The sequence below is a fragment of the Cibotium barometz genome, chromosome 20 (assembly GCF_041138505.1).
Source record: "Cibotium barometz isolate CiBa-2024 chromosome 20, ASM4113850v1, whole genome shotgun sequence".
Lineage (NCBI taxonomy): Eukaryota > Viridiplantae > Streptophyta > Polypodiopsida > Cyatheales > Cibotiaceae > Cibotium > Cibotium barometz.
The window spans coordinates 50,483,820-50,503,450 of NC_141065.1; the positions used below are offsets into that span (position 1 = coordinate 50,483,820).

The following is a 19,631-nucleotide window of genomic DNA, read 5'->3' on the forward strand; positions in this document are numbered from 1 at the left end:
TCTCAATGACTAAAATAAGTCAGTAGAAATCTCGGTGAACAACAAAGTATTCACCTCTCTAATTCGACTAAGCGTATTTGCGACACTATTCGTGGACCCCTTTCGATAACGAATCTCAAAATCAAAATCTTGCATTAACTCAGCCCATCGAGCTTTTCTTCCTCTCAAATCATCTGCATCACACACGTATTTGATTGACTGATGATCAATGCCACAAACTTGGAGCCATATAAATAATGTCTCCAAACCTTAAGAGCGTAAATGACAGCATAAAGCTCCTTCTCAAGGGTTGGCCAGCGAGATTGAGTGCCGTCTAGCTTCTTACTCTCAAAAGCAACAGGTCTACCATCTTGAAATAGAGCAGCCCCGATTGCATAGTCACTGTTTCAAGAACATAAGACGGACTAGGATCGAGTAATGCTAAGATCGGTGCTTCCTTGACTTGATCTTTCAAAAATCTGAAGGCCATATCCAGATCGTTATTCCAAGTAATAGGCTGATTCGACTTACGTCCACGACCTTTTAACAAGTCGGTCATCAGTAGTGTGAGCTGAAAGTACTCCCGCACAGATTTTCGAAGAAAAACAACAAAACCGAGAAAATAACGAAGTTGCTTCAATGTCTGAAGTATAGGCCAGACCAGAACCTTCTGAACTCGGTCATAGTTAATGCTCAACCCGTCTCTAGTGATCTTGTGTCCCAAGTAAATGATGTCTGTCATAAAAAATTCACATTTACTTAATTTAATCCTTTGCTTTCAAACACACTTAATTCATTGACATCCATAGAAGGTATGAGAAATAAAGAAAGTGGAATCAAGAGACAATGGAAAGCAGTATACAAAGAAGAATCCATTATATTTTCAAAATCAACTTTACAAGAGGTCCCTGAGAGGGTTGTATACAATCACCTAAGATACAAGTCTAGGTGTTCCTATGTTCAAAAGAAAAAGTATGACGAGACCAATCTATCTAGACTTCAAGAGTCTTAAACCACTCAATTCCTAATAACAAGTCTACATGCTTAAGATGCATAATATAGCATTCCAGAGTATCTTCCTAGTCCTGAATCCGGATCGGTAGCGTCTCCACCTTTCGATCCCATACTTGCCGAACCGCAGGTAGGCGTATCTCATAGATATGATCGTTGGGTGTTGTGTCAAGACCCAATTTTTGCACAAGTTTGTAATTAACAAAGTTGTGTGAGCTGCCAGGGTCCAAAAGAATATGTATTCTATGGCCATTCACTTCTCCATAAACTCGAAGAAGATCATGCAAGCTAAAAACTTTAGAGTTGAATATACAATCAGAACATGAACTAGGACAAGAAAGTACAGTAACTGACGTACCTGTCAAAGACAACTAGTTAGCTGCCTTTGGCTTGGGCCCTGCGTTGGTCTTGACACCCTTCTTCTTCGGACACTCGTTATACATGTCCTTCTTCTTGCAGATGAATCAACGTCCCTCCTCCTTGAGACGTCTTTTCTTTACTGAGGTCGAAGTAGTCAAAGGTTAGTCCGAAGACTTATCTTCTGTCGTGCTAGCCATCGGTGCGGAGAACTTCCTTTTATGCTTGTTCCCCTGCTCGGTCACGGGTTTAGATTTAGAAGAGAATATTGTATCATCATAGATACGAGTGGAATGAATGGCCTCGTCCAAAGTTTTGTATTTGTTGTTTTTAGCGTGTAAACGGTACGAGTCGGATAAACTGACTAAGAAGAAACCCAAAAGAGTGGTGAAATCCTCTTCATAGCTTTCATCTGCAAGTCTCTAAATTTTTGGAGATAGACCTCATAAGTGAGGTTCTGCAAGGTTATAGTCAAAGTAGCAAACTGGGCAACAATATCATAGTCATCCTCTTTCTTAAGGAATTTCATATGGATGAAACTCGAAATGAACTTGCCACTTATGTAGCCAAGTGTCCACTATCTCCTTGGTACGTTGCTTTTGCTCGCCCCCAAAATGTTCCAGAGTAATATTGGGGCCTAAAGCAAATGCCAAAGTATCAGTAGATAAGATAGTGGTCAACAAAGAGATGGAGTTCTGTAAAGCCTGCATCTACGCAATGACTTACGCTTGACGTTCCGAGAAAGAAGCTTCGAAAGCAACTTTAAACTCTTGGAAATCAGATTTTGAAACAAAATCGTCGAAGAGATCACCATCGGTGGCTTCCATAGGCAGCAAGTCTTCACGTTCGGGAATGGGCTTCAACTCGAATTCTTGGGTTGACATCTTGAAGAGGGCAAGATGAGAGAAAAGTTTGATCTTGCACAAAGAAGAGTGCTAGAGAGCTTGAGAGCTTGAGAGATGTGTGGCAAGAAGCCTCCTTAGCTTCCCCAAAAGCTTACTTAGCTTTTGCTTTTGTGTTTTTTTTTTTTTTGTGTGTGTGTGTGTGTGTGTATTCTTTAAAACAAAAACACCCACAAAGCAAGGTGTGGGTTCTTTAAACCCTTTAGCTAAGGTTCAGCAAAAAAAAAAAACGAAAGCAAGACGTGGAGGTTTTTTTTTTTACGAAAGCTAAATTTATCAAAAAAAACTCCACCCGGCAACTGTGCTTTTCGCGTTTTTCTGCAGCATCCTTAGCGCCACTTGCCTCCCACCCGTCGGCCTGCGTGTACCAGCCACCTGCTTGCACGTGCTGGAGGGCTGCCTGTGCACCCATACTCGCCCGCCTGCTTGCCTGAGCCAGCCCGCCTGCGTGCAACAGTCATAAGGCTACGATAATCATGCTTGCTCGCCTACCTTCTTCGCTTACGTGGATTGCGCAGTCGCAACTTCTCTCTCTCTCTCGCTTACATATATACAACCGACATGCTTTTCACTACTTCTCTCTCTTTCTCAAACTGTTCACACAGTTGGAAAAAAACACACAACCCTTCTTCTTGCAAAGCAAAACAACCCTTACAAGACCAAAATCCCCATCACACGGGTTCTTACAATGCAAAGAAACATGCTGAAACTGAAAAAACAGCAATCTTCTCGAACTCATACCTTTTCTTTGACCTCTTCTTCTCTACCTACCGACTTGCTCGTTCTCGAGGCTTGCTCTGATAACACTGTCAAATGCCCATATGATCACCTCATAGAATGCTCCTGGTACAAGACTCGAAACCTGCAAACAAACCAAGCAAACGTGAAGGGGATGCATGCCTGACTCACCTCCCAACCTTGACAGCCATGGGCAAGCCCACAAGTCTTGGCTGTACCCATCGAGCCACGAGCTGAGCTAACTAGATGGACGTACCGACCAATCTCTACCTCATGACGTCCCATACCGCCACAAAGCTACCCTCGCGGCCTTGGCTGCATAAAGCAGGTGCACGTCTGCACTAGATCCAGGCTCCTGACCATAGAGCTCTCACAAAGACACGCGAGACTCTATGAACTAATGACTAACCTTGGCCACCCTTTTATAGGCTCTTGGCCAGTCATCGTGTCCACACTTGGGCGCCCGCCCGTCCATACTTGGGTGCCCACCCGTCACTCTATCCCTAACTCAGCTCGCCAATCAGCCTGCCTATCTCCAAGCTTCCCCAAACCTCGAAGCTAGTCTTGTGTGCGTGTAGCACACGGTAGATACACATTGTGCACATGACAAGTGTGGTGGCCATGCAACATTGTATCAGCATCAGGCTCAAATATGCTAAGTACGGTTGGCATCCCAGAAGAAATGCACACATCCAAGGAGAGAAACTCAGCATGTGTTAAGAACCCCAGAAGCTAGTTGGTGTCAGGCAAACCCGAGGGGACTTTGATCCACTTTCTAACAAGTGTCAGGCCACTTGTCTCACTTTGGTTCACTTTCTTGCCACATGTCCCAATCTAAGAGATGGGTCCTTCCATAAACTTTATCTCTAAACATATCCCAACTAGTAGACATTCTGTCATAGGCACTTTGCCAACTCTTGGTATCTGCTCAATTCGAGATGTAATGACGCGAACAAAATTTCCATCGGAGTCGGGCCAAAAATAGCAACTCTCCTAAATTTTAGGAAAGTGGTCTTTTGTATTCCAGGATAATCCCCCATTCCCAAAGCTTGTACTTTCCAAATATTTAGATGTCTTGGAGTCCACCATATCCCTTTCATACTGGGAAATGCCCTGGCTGGTGACAGAACCAATTGAAGAAACGCTCCGCAAAAAAGAAGACGAAGACAACCAAAAGCTAAAGGAGCAAATACGGCAACTCCACATTCACACTTAATGGTCACTGGGGCGTTTGACACATTCCGATTGATCTCCAATGTGTGCTTGTCCCACTTGACATCTGGAAGAAACTTGTGAAACCACTGAATGCCCAAAATTATGTCTGCTCGCTCACCCTCCTGCTTAGCATCAAATACCACGGATGGCATAGGATGCATGGAAGGTAAAAGTTGATCTGCATTTGAGGTAGTAGGCGGGGCTGGAGAAGTTGGGGAGGCTGTGTTTGGCAACTGTGGCAGAAGAAGCTTTGGCGGCTTGTGCTGCTTGCCATTTGTGGCAATCCTTCTTACCATGCCCTATAATATGACAGAAAAAACATCTATTTTCTGACTGGTACTTCCTTTGCTCCTCTGGAGGAAGATAACCTCCAGTAATGCCTTCTTTAGCCTTTTCATCAGGGGTTTTCTTAGGTTCTTTATCTTTCTTACTCCCTGAACTAGAGCTATTACTGCTGTCCTTCTTAGCATCTTTAGAAGACGCGTTACCTTTCCCTGTCTGTGCAGCTTGATTGCTGCTGCTGCTGGGGTTTGGTATTGGACTGAGATGACTGCTTGGGCTTGCCCCCGTTAAGCTTCATTTCTTCATTCTGAGCGAGAGTCAGAGCCCAGTCATATGTACTTGGTTCAAAGTTACGAACTGTGAACCGAATGTTAGTCCAATCCACAAATGAATTGCTCCATCTTAGCCTACTCAGATAACCCTGACTGATGTGATAAAGTAATAACCTTACCGGAAAACTGAAGCACTAGGGATCCGTTCTGTCTGAGTCCATAGAACTCGTCTTTCAGACCGGCCATGTACTGGGGCGGGAGAAATCTGGTCTTCAAGTCATGGACAAAGATGTCCCAGTCAAAGACTGTGACACCTGTGGCCTGGTCTGTATGAATACTAGACCAATGCTGCCACCAAGTGACTGCTAAGTGGACTTTGTCTTGAGGGTCTGTGATCCTAGCTAATGGAAAATGAGCATTAAACTGATGAATAAATTGAGTAACTGATAAATGATCACACTTACCATCATACTTACTGAAGTTTGGTTGACTGCGAATGATGGTGGTTGATGCTGCTGCGGACTGCTATAGCTGGTGACACCTATGACTAGGGAGACTGAGGAGAGCTGTTGATACCTCAAGTGTATGGCCTCCTTTTCCCATTGGTGCTCGAGTAATATACGTTCTCGATCAAGCTCACGTTGGTGTTCCCGAGCGGCGAGTTCAGCCTGACGCCGGTCTTCGTCGATCCTACGTTGGGCTTCCTCATAGTCCCGTCTTTCTACTTTTTCTCTTTTCCTTCGGGCCTCCTCCTCTCTCCTTTGTTGTTCCATCTGAAAGAAGAGGGAGATGTAATCGGGTGATGCTGGAGGTGTAGAAGGACGTGCTGCTGCTGCCTCCAAGAGTTGGAGATGCTCCATGAGCAGCAGGTTCTGAGCTCTAAGAAGAGCTATGGTGTCTACTGTAGGCGGCGAAAGAACATGGTCTCCTTCGGGGGAGACGTCTTCTGGCTGATGAGTACTCTCTTCTGTAGACATGATGTTGAAGTCGGTGGTCGTGCCGGAACGCAATCTAACCATCCAAGGATGCCCCCACGCTAGGATACGGTGTGTGTGGACAATCTAAATCTGATACCAATGTGATATGCAGGGGAAGTCTTTGTATTGGAAGATCCTGTCACACAAATGCTCACACCGTCTTCTATATCTTGAGTTTCGTGAGTTTAGCAATCCACTTTAATACTTCAAACTTTAAAGAGATGTGAGAGAGAGATATGAGAACTGTACACCAGATTCGGTCCCGAATTACCCACTGAAGGGCCCCCTATTCCAATAACGAGATAGTATTTGCTTTATTTCTTTAGAGAGAATGACTATGGACTGTAGATAAGCCAAACGCAAGATCTCGGAGGATCGTATATCGACTGAACTGTACACGGCTGTAGAAACACCTCGATGAACTAATCTCGAGCCTATGCACTCTTCCCAAGGGCATGAGGAAGGGTTGCACACCTGAGGCTCAGAAAAGGAGATGGTGGACTGTTATAAGCTATGTTAGAATGCTGTAAATGCTTATGAATGCTGTGTTACCTTCACCAGATGACTGTTGCATGTATGGATGATGCACCGAAGGCGGGGTACTGCTGTAGAACTGATGCAAGACTGAAAACGCAAGCCGTAGGACTGAAACGCAGGGCTGTGCTGCTGCTAGACAGAAACGCAGATGTGTAAGGCTGCAGATCTATAAACGCAGGCTGACTGTAGACGGCTGGTTCACATGCAGAAAACGCAGGACTGTATGCTGAATCAGGGGTTGATCTGATGCTGATTGCAGGCGCCTATGGCTGTAGGGACTGCTGAACTGCAGGCGTTGGAGGACCAGGGCTGGCTAAAGCAACCTCAAGCACTCCAAGGGCTGGATGAGACTAGTCTAGTGCTAAAGGCAAAGGAACTCCTAGGGTCGAGGAGGAAAGCTCTTAGCACACTGAAGACTGAATGAGAAACTAAGCCCTATGCAAGCCTATTTATACTAACTAGAGGTTGGTCAAGTTGGCTGGTCATTTAATAAAGGTTATATTTATAAATGACAAATAATGCTAAATAAATACTATAAAATATGAAAAAAAATACCAGATAAATCCTAGTAAATTCCCTAAGGCTTCTGGGATGTTCTAAATGATGCACAGGCATATGAATGCATATTATGCAGGATGCAGAGTGCTTTCTGATGCAAACCCTAAGGCTTCTACTGACTCTACATGCATGAATGATTCTCTCCAAGTGGGTTAAGGGACTTGACTGACTGACTGACCCGCTAAGGCTGAGGAATGACCTACGTAGCTCGTGCCTGACTTATCCTGGACTGAGGATGTACAATGGGGTCACGGCGTACGACAAATATCATCCTACTGGGTTTTAATACTGTACAATTGTTGCACTTCTGATGATGAGCCATCTTGTCACCATGCACCATAGTTACCACGGAACGGGAACGTTCCGGGAACGTTGGATGCTAGAACGGGAGCGGGAACGGGAACGGGAGCGGATCGGGAACGTCGCGGAACGCCACGTCATATGACATGTCAGCATATGACACAAAAAAATGTAACTTTTTGTATACGGATAGCCAAATATGCTTCCTAATATTTGCTCCCCCAAGACATGAACATACATTTCTGCAAGCAAAACAAACGTTCCGCAAAAAAAAAAAAAAAAAAAAAAAAAAAAAAAAAAGCAAAAAAAAAAGCAAAAAAAAAATTTTTTTTTGCGGAACGTTCCGGCGTTCCGGGAACGTGCCTTTGCCCGGAACGGCGTTCCGGCGTTCCAGGAAGGCGGAACGACGTTCCGTGGTAACTATGCCATGCACTGAGTGCAGAGTGCATGTGACAAGCACTCTATGCTAAGGGTGGAAAATTTCAAAGAAACAATGAACCAAACTCTTCACTTCCAAGATTTGTCATTGTAGAAAAGTCTCACCAATCCCTAATTTTGCGGAGCTTCTTATGTTAATCTTGTGGGCATGCGGGCATGTATATGGATCTTGTGGTAGCATATGCTACTTGGAGGCCAAGGACATTACATGATTATTTTTGGAATCTATGGACTGTACAGGCACTATAGTGCTGGGGCCTAGATTCATGGTGTGTATAGGTGATTGTGCCTTGGCGCCAATATTTATTCATGGTCTGTTCAGGTGTTTATACTTGGGGCCTGTACATATCTTTGGTCTGCACAAGTATTTATACCCGAGGCATGTAATGGATTTTTGGAGTACGTAAGAGTTGATGGGAAATTCTTCCAATCTTCAATGCATGCATGTGCATGAATGATTTTATTTGACTGTGAGACTTGTTTTGATTGTATGGACAATGCCTGGTTTTACTCCATGTGTTGTCACGTGCACCCTGCACTAGGGTACATAGTGACACATTGGCGTGATCATCAGTGCAACATTTGTACAGAAGTATCCAATTGTGAACCCTCAGTCTAGGGACAATCAGGCACGAGCTACGTAGGTCGATCTCTGAGCCTTAGAGGTCAGTCAAGAGTCGATCCTCTTAACCCACTTGGAGAATTCATCAAATAAGTGCATGTAGAGTCAACTTTAGCAGTAGGTCTTGCATTAGCAAGCATATAATTGCATTAGGTGCTTATGGGACAGCCAAGGCCATCCCACAAGCATGGCAGCCCACCAAGGGCAGCACCTAGGCCATGAAGGGGCCTGGGCAGCCAGTCGACTGCCTACCTATGCCCTACATGCAGTCGGCCAGCATTAAATACTCAAGGACTGCAGTTGGCCAGCATCATGGTCACCAGCAACAGGTCGAGCAGCATCATCCAATTCGCCACATCACGAGACAGCAATAGATGTTATGCACAGCATTTAATGTTGCCAATTAAGCATTTTTTGTCCATTTTCTGCTGGCCGACAACCCTTCCCTGGACCGACCAGCATCATGAGGACATATATAGGCAGTCGCCTCAAATCCTCATAAATCATTCAGTCTTCAGCAAAGTATTCAGCAGTACAAGCAGCAGCTAGTCATCCTATTTATTCCATGCAAACATTGGAGATCCCATTCAGCATTCAGCCAGCATATGTGCAGTCCTATAGCTATCTAGACTTGCATCAGTGGCCCGAAGAGTCTTCCGCAGTGCCTCGGATTGGTGGACGGTCTTCCTCGTCCTGCGTTGGTCACTCATATTGCTTAGCATTGTACAGCATTCTCCAAAGAATTATCCAAGCAAATACTCCTACTTGTGTGTGTGTGGGGGGGGGCCTGCTTTTCAGCGGGTATTTGGGACCCGATAAGGTGTCGTCTACTTCACTCTCATTCTCTTCTCACTCTAATCTCTGAATTGGATGCTAAAGAATCTCACCGGATAAAGGTATAAAAAAGGCCCTGTTGTGCGTTATCATGATCAACCTTAGTGCATGTAGCATGTGTTGCCCATGAGGCCAGGAGATCACTCAATGGATTATGGGCTCACCTATTTATACTACCTATAAACAGCAGTCGGCCAGCATTATTCCAGGCGGCCAGTTCTAATTCTGTCCCACGACTGAATTATAGCATTAAACACTAGAAAAATCTAGTAAAAAGATGCGCTTTTCTTCATGGCTGGCTGGGCATCAGGCGCATGAATACCAAGGGGCTGGACACTGTTTTGCAAGCAGTTTGGGGTCTGGGCAGCCTGTATGGGCTGCCCCATACTAGCCCTACAGCCATACAAAGGCTGCATATCCTGTATGTTTTCCCCTAGCCTGCCCCTAGGGCTGTCCTACAGCCCCTCCATGGCTGGTGGGTTCAGCCAAGGCCTTCCTGGCCCTCATGGTCCCCATGCCCACACAAAGACTTGGGGTAGCCCTATGGGCTGGCCCCTTTCCTAAAAGTAAACCCTAACTAACTACACAGTGATCTGGCATCCGGTACCATACCAGATACACAGAATCACTGTCATCATTCCAAAGGGAGACTCACAGTGCGGACTAGCACTGTTTCATGTGCAGGACAGTGCACATCTGACCTTGGACTCCTGTGCAGGACAATGCACACCTTACCTCGGATGACTGGGATGGATCCCTGGCTGACTCATCCCGGACTGGGCTCACATGGGACCAGTTTACCATCCCAGGTCCTGCACCTTCTGTACAGATATGTCTACGTGGCATCCAAGTGCGGGATGCACGTGACAACATACCCAAAGAAAGACTCTTCTAGAGAAAGAACCATTTTATTCTTTACCTGTCTTATCTATACAAAAAAGTGTTGTAATCAGCCTCTGAGGCCATATGATGCACTCAACCTGAAATTTATAGCCAAAGTAACTATATGCCAAAGTAGCACAAGGGCCAAAGTAGCCTGGCACAAAGGGAGAGAGAGAGAGAGAGATAGAGAGAGTGAAAGCCTAAAAATTGTACCCAATATGGCACCAAGGGAGGGTGTTGAGAAATGTGGTGCCATAGTGCACAAGTTGAAAGGTAAGGAGTAAGTAGAAGAGCAAGCCTAACATCAAGCCATGTGGCCAAAGCCTCGAATTATCGCATATGCAAGAGCCTAATGTTAGCAGTTATCTCGTGTCTAGACATTACACACCAGTCAGCTGTCTTTGTCTAGCCGACCAGCATAGGGGGGTGGTTAAAATACCACCCCTACCCCCACTTCATTGTATTGTACCGGATCTTGTACATAGCAGAGTTTATACAGCTCTCTCTCTCTTCTGCGTTTGCTCTTCTACGCTCAATTGTGTTCAGATTCAGGCTGGTGGTTCTCTCCTGTGTTTGCTCGCCTTCAGCATAGAGTCCTGCTACGTGTGCTCTCAGGTTTTTGTCTCATATCTGTTGTGTATTCCAACATGGTATCAAAGCCCCATGTGGCTTGAAGTTTGGAGATATTGGAGAGCTTGCGGGACTGTTGATTTCTTGAAGACCTTGGAGAGCTTGCAGGACTGCTGGTTTTTGGTGCTGATTGGAGATTTCTTGGGCTGTTCGGGACTTGGAGATCGGGTAGAAGGCGGCCATCACCACAGGTGATTAATCATATCAAACATATGACGCTGGCCAGAGGGATTTGGCAACATTTGGCTTCTTTGTATAATAGGGTATCACCCATGAAGCGGATTTCCTTGGACGTGCAAATGCGGGTGATGGATCCTGCAAAGTCTTCGATGATGCGGGAGCACATCAACAAGTTGCAAGCTCTTCAGCAAGAGGTTCTTCGGACTGGGAAGGAGATATCTTCAGAGGACATGGCCATCACTTTGCCGGCTCATCTGACCTCTCAGTACTCAGCTTTCTACTCCTCTTTGATCACTAGTGGCAGGCTCAGCATCATCACATGGGAGGAGCTTGTGCCTATGGTCTTGGACCAGGAAGAGCGTTTTACAAACCCTCCGGAGGTTCCAAGGCCTTGACTGGCCAACGGTCGCAAGGCCACAGTAAGGGCAAAAGGAAGTCTTCACATGAGAAGTCTTTCGAGTAGGAGCCCGACTTGGATTGTGACGCCTTGAAGACAAAGAGGACCTGTAACAATTATGGCAAGAAAGGCCATTATTGGAGGAAATGTCCTAAGCAGAGCACCGAGAAGGGTGCAGATTCCTCAGTAGTAACTATAGCTTTTGTGCACTTGGAGATTATGGACACCGACGTTTCTTCTTCGAGCAAGGAGGCGGTTGGACTCACTGCCAGGGACACTCAGGATTAGATTCTCGACAGTGGTGCTTCTAGGCACATGACTCCTTCCCGAGAGTTATTATAGGATCTTCTAAGGCACGCAGTTCACATCTTGATTGGTGACGAGTCCACTATCCCTATTCACAATGAGAGCAGGTTAGAGATCGTTCCCGATGGCAGAGGGAGAAAGCATTCCTCCCAGGTTCTTTTTGTCCCATCTCTTGGTTTTCATCTGTTGTTAGTGCATGAGGTTTGCAAGACTGGCGTACGGGTGGAGTTTGATGAGCATTTTGTTGCTCTACGAGACAAAGTAACAAGCCAAATTGTATGGGAAGGCGGAGTGGAGAATGGGATCTACAAACTCTCAGCATGTGTAGCAGTTTCGTCAGACCACTTGAATGTGGATACGTTGCAGCTGGCTTTCCGGGACCAAATGGTGGATGGCTTGCCAGATCTTGGCAAGAGTAGGCAGGGACATTCCAATTCTTGTGTTCGTCAATCAGAGGAGCCTTTACAAGTAAACTATGCTTTGATGTCTCGTATCATTCGAGACAAAGAACCTCCTACAGTTGAGGAAGCTCTTTCCTAGGGGACTTGTAGAAAAGCCATGCAAGTGGCACATTTTGACTTGCAAATGTTAAGCAACCTCTAGGCTTTGAGGTTCCGGGTTCAGAGGGGGTGGTTTACAAGTTCCGAACGGCCTTCAATGGTCTTCGGAAGGTCCCTAAGACTTGGCGTACCAAAGTTACAGTTCATGATCCTTGTGAGGAGGTTGATGCCTCCTTGTATCGGAAGCAGTTTGGTTCATTGATTTGGTTACTGAACACCAGATTGGACTTGAGCTTCCTGGTGGGGCTATTGAGCTCATTCATGCAAACGCCTCTGAAGACTCATTGGGACGCACAATTGCGGATCTTGCAGTATCTGCATAGCACGAAGGATCTTGGAATCTTCTATGATACTAGAGGGGGAACGACGGATGGAGTCACACTCCACGGTTGGAGTGACTCAGATTGGGGAGGAGATCCAGACACAAGGAGATCTACATCAAGCTATGGTTTTACCCTTGGCTTAGGAGCTATTTCATGGTGCAGCAAGACGCAACCAACTATTGCCTTGTTGTCTACAAAGGCAGAGTACCGGGCTGCGTGTGGTGCTACTTGCGAGGTGGTGCGGTTGCAAAGGTTACTTGGTGAGATTGGGTTTCCCCTGGTGGAACCCACAATCATCCAGAGTCACTTTGTTCATGAGAAGTTTTTTTTTGCTAATGACATCTTGCTAGAGTTTTGTTCAACGTAGGACAATGCGGCGAACCTCTTCACGAAGGCTCTACCTCAGGCGATGCTCCGGCAGCTCTCTGACTCACTGGGGTTACATCCAGGAGCTGAGAGGGGGTGTGGGTGTTAACAGTCATCTCCTATCTGTACATTACACACCAGGGCCAGTGTTGTGGGTGTGCCCGCCCATTTAGGTGTTTATCCATTTTTCCATCATTTGTACTAGTCATGGGGTTGTTGTACTGGCCAACTTGGAGCCTTGTACCTAGCCGACTGTCCCCTGCTCGCCGACTACTTGTATGCAATCGTGGACTTGTCCAACTTCCAGTCAGCTGTCTTTTGGCTGGCCGACCAGCATAGGGGGGTGGTATTTACGACCAACATAGGGGGGTGGTATAAATACCACCCCTATCCCTACTTCATTGTATTGTACCGGATCTTGTATATAGTAGAGTTTATACAGCTTCTCTCTCTCTCTCTTTTCTACGTTTGCTCTTCTATGTTCAGATTCAGCCTGGTGGTTCTCTCCTGCGTTTGCTCGTCTTCAGCATAGAGTCCTGCTGCGTGTGCTCTCAGGTTTTTGTCTCATATCCGCTACGTATTCCGACACCTAAAAGTTATACCCGACTCCTATATAAGTGGTCATTTTCGAGCAATCAATCAATCACATCTCAAGTTTCTCTATGAGTGCAAGACTCAATCTTGTAACCTAATTAACTTGAGTCCATTTCAAATTAGCACACACACACACACACATACTCATGAGGAGTTCCAATGATTTCAATCCACTTAACTCACCTTCTTCATCATCACCTCCATGGCTATGGAGAGCTCTAGATCCATGTTTTCTAACACATGGCGTCTCTCCCCATTTCAGTACAGCCTGGATTCCCCCTACCTCTCACCCACAAGAGATCAACCGGATCATCCGGTTAGATCTACATTCATCCAATGTGCATGTCCCTGTCAAAGCTTGGTAAGAAATGTAAGCTCTACAAAGATCACTTCTTGAGACTCTATGAGGATGGATTCTTTGAGATCCCGAGATACTAACAGATACACACGTCACATGCTATGTGTATTGTGATTGGCTAGCTCAAGTATCCTCCTACTGCCTCAAGGTAGAGAGGTAGACTGAGCCAAGGATATCTCACGAGAGGAGAGGATAGCAAAGTATGTATCACAGGAGAGGTAGACCATAGTGAACGAGGGACAGTAACCTGCTCGGCCTACTATGAGATATAGGGGAGCCCAGACACCTCTCAGAGAGCAATCATAGATTTCTTCACGGTACAAGCATCCAAATCAAAGTCCTCCACCTATAACAATGCCTCTACTCAGACATCAGAGCCCACCACCCATACCCGCACTTTGGATCCACGCCCTAGAGGAGTTCTTAATGAGTGAGCCCCATCTATCCTAAAGACCAAACACCATCGATCCAAAGCACCACAAACCACCATCTAACAAAGAATGATCCATGAGATTCTCATCGATATGACATGCTCCCATCAAAGAGGCCTGAAATTCCCTCCGCCATCAAATCTAGCTGAGGCAAGTATCGTCATTAGCTAATTATGGCATATCTCATTCTACACAAGATCATATGCTACACTGGAGAAATTCTTCTCTGTCAAACAATCTTGTTTGGTACATGTATTCATTTCTTTAGTTCATGACAAATCTAGCTTAAAGAGCCCATGGAACATTGTACAAAATAAAATACTCCGATAATATACTTGGTATTGAAGCTCGGGGCGGGGGGTACAACCTGCTTCCGGCCCCAGTGTGGTGTCGCCGTGCAATTGTTCATTTTCAGCATTGTCCTTGTCTTGTGCAGTTTAATTGTTAATTATTTACAAGACAATGCCCAAGTAGTGCTCACACCCAACCGAGTGAATTAGAGATACCATTGTCAGGTTTAGGGTTAGCAATGAAGCACACAATGCACAGTTGACTTACAAAAGGAGAGAGAGTGACATAACACAATGCACACAATAATGAGATTAGGGTGCAAGTACAAAAGTGACTTAATAAGTCTATAAATCTCACACCCCCCCTCCTTTTTTTAGGTATATATTATCAAAAGGAGTCTACTCCAAGAATATAAGATCCCATGTGTTTGGGGTTCATCGTGGTCTGCACCTCATACTCCCAAGTATGCCGAATACAAATCAAACAAGAAGTTGAGTCCACGGGTCAACACCCTGAATCTTGTGCCATTGCACAAAGAAAGATAACACCACGGGTTGTTACCTTGTGTCATGTGCCAATGCACCAAGAGTGCACTCCAAAAAGATACCGAAGAAAGGCAAACAATCAGCCCGCCCACTGTACTAATGCAATCGAATCCCCAACCGTACAAGCAGATTTGTTAAAAACTTTACGAGGAGGTCTGAATAGCCTCTACATTGTTGTACAACTCTACCTAGATGTTGTCGTTGAGCTATGTTTTTATATTTCAACAGAGTATAAAGTGGACAATTTTGAAAAATTGTGTAGTGTAAGGTTTTAAATATACTTTTTTGTAGAAGTGCTAGACACACAAAGTATATTTAAGAAAGAGAGAAATGAAATGAAATGAAATGTTATATTAACGTCTTCAAAAGGCCATAATGACCTATGAGACCAAAAGTTACATCATGGTGGATCTGATACAATGTCTGGATAAAAAAACCCAGAAAATGAAAAATAAAGATGATACTACTGGCACCTAGAAAATGAAACTGGAACTGGAAGGTACACTATGGAGGTACCTCCATCTCATAATATGTGCCGCATCGGACACTGGCGGATCTCCTCAATATCCTCTGTAGAGAGAGAGAGAGAGAGAGAGAGAGAGAGAGAGAGAGAAGGGGTGGGGGAGAGAGGGCGCGATGAACTATACGAATTCTGGCCCAACGCTAGGTCGATGAACATTTCAAGTAAGTTGGTCCTCCTTCCCAAGAAACTTGGTGAAGATGTTAGCACAATTGTGTTTTGTCAATACTCGAGCTCCACTATCTAGTCCTTGATCAGCTCTCACATAGTGATACTATATCTCTATATGCTTTGTGCATGCATAGAGCATAAGGTTCTTAGTGATGGCCATGCAACACTAATTGTTGCACCTCAATGTGGTTGTGTTGTACTCTCCTTCAGTTGAAGAATTAATAAGAACTCAATAAAACAGCACATTTAAGTGTGACAATGTTCTCAAGTAAAATTTCCCCTCTAAAAGTCCAATTCATGTGCAGTATAAGAGTCAAGAGTAGAGCAGCTGAGCCAATAAATAAGCTTGTGCATAAGACCCAATGCTTCATGTTAAATATCTTGTGTGCTATGCCTCATAGTTAATAGGTAGTGTTCAAGCTTGCAAGTTGAGCTATTAAGTGAGTTGCTCATGCTAAATGAGGTGAGCATAAGAGTCTAATTCTGGTATGTTAAGTGTTGAAGCAAAGGAGAAGTCCGACTGCACAGACTATAGAGACAGTTACACTTGCTATAAGGATGGTTGTTGCACCTGTCGAAAACTAATCGACTTACTTTTGCTTTTTTGTCATGTGAAAGTGTGTCGGAACGTCCATGGACAGCCCTAGAAGTAGGCAACTAGCAGAGAGGCCCTTGGAAGTAGTTAACCAGCCTCCTTGCAAGTACCAAGCTCTTGTTATGATAAAATCAGCCCCCAAGCCACCTTTTGTAGTAAGTTGATCCTTGCTTTTGAAAGGCACAAAAATGCTTTCTTGTATTCCAAAGGTACAAAAATGCCATCAAGAACACCATTGTGTACATGGCTAAAATCACAATGGCCCTTGCTCATGGGCCATCACCCAAACATCTCTAAGTGGTCGTTGCCCAAGGTTCCGAAACATCACACGGGCCATTGCCAATGCTCCATACCTCCTGTCATGTCCTACATGGACTTACACATGGACACGACCCATTTAATCCATACATAAGATCAATACCAACATGCCATGCATGCTTCAGGATAATCATAACTTGTCAGTCCGAGAAACTAGGGATTTGTGACATTCCCCCATAAGTCTTCAAAAGATCTCGTTAATCTTAAAAGTAGGCCTCATCCATCCACTTTGCCTCCAACATTGGAGAGTTCATAAATTTCATAAGTACCATTTTGCCCCTTGGACCCTTCCGCTCCTTATGAAATACAAACTACTCGGGTTGTAGAACCTCCTCAAGCTCATCCACCTATGGTGGATCTTCCAAAACTGGCTCTATTGATGTAGGTCCCATGGGTGGTCTCAAAAGACCGTATATATTGAAAATCTATTGTTCTCAATATTTACACTGGTCCACAAGGCTCTAGTCATCAAACGAAGACTTTTAATTAAGACATTAACCCAAAAAACAAACAAACAAACAAACAAAAACAAAACAAAACAAAAAAAAACCCAAAAAAAAACAAAAACAAAAACAAAATAGCAAAACAGAGATCTGTAAACTCTAGACCTAAAGCACTAAGAGCCAAAACCAGACATTAAGCTAAACTTTAAAAAAGACTTCGACTCAAAAGTGCAACCATTAACTCCAATGTCTGTCTCCGAACATGAAGTGTAGGTTCATCAACTCTATCATGCATAGCATGGACAATAAGCTATGACATCCCTACTCACGTCATCAGTGCCCAAGAGTAGGTGCAGGTTTGTATAAGGTTAGTCCAAAAGAAATGCTTTATAAAACCAGTGAACTGAGTTTTTCTATCACTCTCCGGAGGTGATGGGCACATATGCTGAGGTTAGTCCAACCAACAAAGTCAGGATATAAAACAATCCACCCGTCAACTAGTCTAGACATTTAGTCAAAGTTCCAAGCATTTGATCTCTCTCATGTATACTTCCAAGGCTACCTCATGCATCGATATCATTTGGCCATCATGAGAGAGTGTGTGACGAATCATAAAACTTGTCACCCCACAATTGACACGCTAATGCTCAAACAACCAAGAAAGTCTCTTATCTTGTTGTCGCTCACAGACTAGCATTGCTCCTCACAGTTACCAGAGGTTAACTATGCTAAAGCATAGTGTCCAAGACAAGAAACCCGTGAAGCCTTAGGAGACCCTGCATGGGAATATGCTCTGACATCCCATACCACCAGAGCACATGCCACATAAAACCCCCATGAAGTATGATCATAGATGGTATGGCCAACTTTCCCATTTTCAACCCACCAAAGATCATCTGACCTAGAACCGAAACCTTAATGAGGTTTCATAGACCTAGATCAATACATAAACACCCCCTACACACACACAAAAAAGGAAATCTAAACGCACACAAAAGGGAATCTATGCTAGGCTTCAAAGACCGTTTCTGCCTAGATATGCACAACTATGCTTCAAATGCAAGGCAAGTTTAGGTAGTCCATAAATATATGTGTTCATAATTGCACATGGGTAAAAATGCATGCACCTATATTTGATCTATCTAATTGTCATCCATAGGTCCAACCAACTTTCTTCCATCTATGTAGTATATATATGTGCGTACATATGTACATGCTCAAGGGCCGTGAATGATCCATTCATGCATGGAATGAGGATATTGTGCGTATGATGTGAGTGTGTGCAACCCGTGTGCATATATTGAGTGAGAAACAGAGAGCACATAGACATGAATATATTGAAAAGCCCCATTATTATCATGCTCAAAAACAACAAAATTCAGAGGCAAATATAAGGGATATATGCATACGCAATGATATACGTACGAGCACATTCCAAATGTCGACCCATTGCCACCCTCCCTCTCCCGGAGTTCTGTATGGCACTTTCGGGGTGCCTATGGGCATCATGGTCACCTGAGCTCGAGAGCCTCTTGATCTCCCATAGCTGATTTTGAGAATGACGAGTGGACAACTCAAAAACCAAAAAGACTCCAAATTGTGACTAGAAGAAACAAGCGATGCTACCTTGTTGAGAGAGACTGCTGGACTTTTTCGAAGAAACAACGAGACAGGTCTTGTCTGTGTGCTGACGCGACGCCTGCAGATAAAAACCCTAAGTCAGAGGAACAGGATAAAAATCTGCGAAGATTTCATTTACAAAAAAGTTAAGAATCCTCGTTTTGCCCACGAACTTACCAGTGCATCTTGCTGCTTTGGACTGCAAGCAGGCAATGGGATTGCCCGACCGCACCGCCGGTAACGCCGCCCCTACAGGCGTGGACAAGTGAAGCATGGCCATGGTCTCGTCTACAGCAGTCTCTGCAAATTTTGGCACACGGCCTTCATTTATCCATGATTAACTCGTTTCACACTACATGCCAGCGGCCATAGCACGCCCATAGGGAGGGGCCTTTTTTTTTTCCGAAGGTACTCACACACCCAGCCTCCGTGAGGTGGAGGCGGCTCCGTCGGGATGAGACCTGGCGAACCCATCGTACATGCTTATAATCAACCCATCAAGGGTAGGTACCTAACGAGGCCCCCAAGACTTGAACACAAGACCTTGGGAGTAGAGACCAACGCTCTACCAGATGAGCTAGCACTCGTTGGTGGGAGGGGCCGTTTTGGCACTTGGAACTTGCATAGTTTCTATTTGACTTTTGACCATTTTTGTTCGTAAACTACTTAAAGTGCCCGTCAAAAATTACAGAAAAATATAGAAAAAACTTACTACATTTCATCAAACCTGTCAGTTTTCAAGGGCAAGGGAATCAAGCCTGCTTGGAAGGGTTGAAGCTGGTTGTTGTAAGTGTAGTTCACACTTTTTCAAAGACATAAAATATATCGCGTAATCATAATCTACAAAATGTATCTACTTCAAATAGAAAAACTATGAAGAAATAATAAAATTATAAATATAAAAGGTAGACTTACCTTTTTCCGGACTTGGTTTGAAGTCGCTCTTAAGAACTCAATCCATGACCTTGTAAGTTCTCTACAAGATCTTGTAAGCTCAATCCAATTTCTTACAAGCTCAATCTCATTCTTTTTCACATTCTTCTTCTTCTCATTCACAGTCTTTTTCATGTTCTTCTTCT

General features: G+C 44.5%; 1 protein-coding gene across 2 annotated transcripts in view; it reads right to left on the bottom strand.

Annotated features, from left to right (window-relative positions):
• The window catches only part of CLP2 (CLP protease proteolytic subunit 2), a 32,570-nt gene extending 13,682 nt beyond the window's left edge, over positions 1–18,888 (bottom strand). Inside the window, exons 1-3 of one of the 2 annotated variants that reach the window (XM_086814956.1) lie at positions 18,730–18,888; positions 18,559–18,631; positions 18,358–18,478 (exon numbers count right to left, since the gene is read on the bottom strand). In XM_086814956.1, the coding sequence (XP_086671082.1) occupies positions 18,358–18,478; positions 18,559–18,631; positions 18,730–18,832 (297 nt within the window). In that variant the 5' untranslated portion in view covers positions 18,833–18,888. The remainder of the gene's footprint in view (positions 1–18,357; positions 18,479–18,558; positions 18,632–18,729) is intronic. The other variant, XM_086814957.1, reaches the window with a different exon arrangement.
• Between the last annotated feature and the right edge of the window lie 743 nt (positions 18,889–19,631).